The 2,691-nt window shown below is 31.2% G+C and overlaps 1 protein-coding gene across 1 annotated transcript in view; it reads left to right on the forward strand.

Annotated features, from left to right (window-relative positions):
• Positions 1–182: 182 nt before the first annotated feature.
• Positions 183–2,691, forward strand: part of LOC109535539 (isocitrate dehydrogenase [NADP] cytoplasmic) — an 11,477-nt gene continuing 8,968 nt past the window's right edge. Inside the window, exon 1 of the mRNA XM_019901454.2 lies at positions 183–524. Coding sequence (XP_019757013.1) covers positions 363–524 — 162 coding nt within the window. The 5' untranslated portion in view covers positions 183–362. The remainder of the gene's footprint in view (positions 525–2,691) is intronic.

The following is a 2,691-nucleotide window of genomic DNA, read 5'->3' on the forward strand; positions in this document are numbered from 1 at the left end:
ATACTTTACATAAAATTATATTCGCGACAAATAAAATAATTTAGCTAGAAGCGTAGTGTCAAGCATTCAGTAAAATCCAGTGATGTGCAACAGAACTATTAACATTAAATCACACATCACAATAATATTATAAAGTAATATACATTATGTATATGCATAACATACGTGAACAAAGCAGAAGAATCGCACTGTCAAAATCAGCTGTTCTCGAAAGGTCAATGGTCAACATCTAGTGATAAAGCAAATATTTACCTGTTATTGTAAAGGAAAATATTTAGTTCGTGACTTAACGTGAACGGGGTAGAACGTATATTCGTTTTTAAGTTACAAGTTTAGTGTTTTTTGAATAATTTTGCGTAAAAATGCCGAAAATACGAGCTGGTACAGTTGTTGACCTGCTGGGGGATGAAATGACCCGCATTATATGGGACGCAATAAAAGAAAAACTTATCTTGCCTTTCTTGGACATTGACTTGAAGGTCTTCGATTTGGGTATTGAAAACAGGGATAAAACAAATGATCAGGTGCGCTAAATTATTGTTTAATGCTCAAACAATCTAATAAACATCAGCTTGAAATTTTATTGAAATTGCTTCTCCGTAACGGTATTTATGAGTACTTATTAATTTTTTTCCATGAAACCCGATCGGTTTGAGCGGAAAATTCCTGAACTTTGCTCATGATTAGCCTATGAATACATTTATTACATATATATAATACATATGTACTTATTAATTGAGCCTGCGCTTAATAAAAATGAAACTGAAACATAATTTTAAGTTTTTGAAATATGTACCTAGTCCTATGAGATTTATAAACATCAAATCCATGCTATTATCAAAACCATTCAATTGTGGAGATACGCCTACCAGTTAACAATAGATTCATTATTTAACAATCTGCAAATCAACTATACTTACGAGTGAGTATATCTCGCTAAACCTATATATCGTTTAAGTATATGTATTTAAATCCCGAAACTTTTCAGTTTTCTGCACTATGTTTCAGTTCAAGTGTTTATGTAACTGAAAATGTCCGCCCCTAGAAACGTTTCAACGAAACGTTACTCAAACGTTTCAAGTTAATGTTATCGAAACGTTGCGCTAAACGTTATTTAAACGTCGCAAATAAATATTTTGAAACATTATGCAGGGTGTATCTTTCAATTCAATTTTAATTAATGGTACATTTTGGCCCTAGAAGCAGGACAATCAGGTTAATTTTTCTTTTGACCAAAAACTATCTCATAACTAGTAGGTACTGCTGCATACTAGCAGGTATTGCTGCAGACTATTTTCCTATGTTTTCAGTTTCTGAGTTTTAGGCCACATTTGTGGCCCAAATCCATCCTATCTTCGGGGGTTAATAAGCGGATTTGTTTTTCCTAAAGAAAATAAACCTGATAGTCCTGCTTCGAGGACTAAAATATACCTACCCCAAAATAAATTAAAAAATATTCAATTTAAGGTAACATATTTGTACTCCTCAAAGAATCACTGTAGTTTCGTGATTTTATAACGTTTTCATAAAAAAATTTACAAAACAAGCAACTTGATTGGAAATGTTTTAAATTTACAATTATCCCAAATGGTATGTATACAGGGTGTTGTATGGAAAATGCGTTAGGAAATTTTCGAGAGTTATTCAATATGCTAAAATAATGATAGTAAGTCATATAACGAATATTCGAAATCTGAATATTTACCGAGTTCCAGCTTATCAAACTTTGTTTTTCACTTTTGAGCTATTCTGAAAATTTCTTCGCGGATTAACTTGAAAATCGGTACACAGTTTAGCTTAGTAATCTCTGACTTTCTGATCAAAAATTGTTTCTCCACTGTGAAACTAGATGGAACTTTACCTGTAATACAACTTTAATTTTCTGCTTGTTATTTTGGTCACGCCAAATATCGCAAAAACGAATACTTATGCCATTTTAAACATTAGAAAATACTAAAAACATTATTTTTTTTAAAGAAGCATTTAAAATCACGACTCGAAAGCCCTCCTCGTTTAGGAGCAAATCGACCATAAAGTTTTTATTACTTCAACCCAGTGGTCATGTATTTAATTGGAATCGCAAAATATCAAGTCGTCTGGTTGTAAAAATTGTCAAATATTACACATTTTGAGAATTGCAAATAAAACTATTTTATTTTTTTTGAGGGCAAACTAGTGGTCGTAGGAAAAAACAATAAGAGATAAAAAGGTAGGTAAATAATTTGTAGTAATTAAAAAAATTATGCTGATAAGAGTTTAAGTGCATTCAAAAAAGTTCTGAACAAAACAAACGTAGATGTTCCACATTTCTACCCTGTATAAAAGTAAGCAGAATCACAAAACACTACCATAGAATGGCATTCAATTAGATTATCATGTATACCAAAATTGAAGTTTACATGTTTAACTGTTTTAAAGAAACACAACAAAAACTAATATTTTCCGCCATTTTGGAAGTCAAATATCTCAACAATGAAACCTCAAATTGAAAAAATTCTCAGGAAATTCCCCTTCTAAAATGACTAGAAGAACACGATTTAAAATTTTTTAACATATTTACGGAACACTCTGTATATAGCTTGTTCCGTAAACATCTGTAATGGCATTTTTTCTTAAACAATTGACACATATCAAGATATTAACAAAACTAGGGTTACTTAAACTCGAAATTGGAAGGCCAATCCAACCATG

This window comes from Dendroctonus ponderosae, unplaced genomic scaffold, assembly GCF_020466585.1.
Source record: "Dendroctonus ponderosae isolate FM_Combo_2020 unplaced genomic scaffold, Dpon_F_20191213v2 Dpon_F_20191213_54, whole genome shotgun sequence".
Taxonomy (NCBI): Eukaryota; Metazoa; Arthropoda; class Insecta; order Coleoptera; family Curculionidae; genus Dendroctonus; species Dendroctonus ponderosae.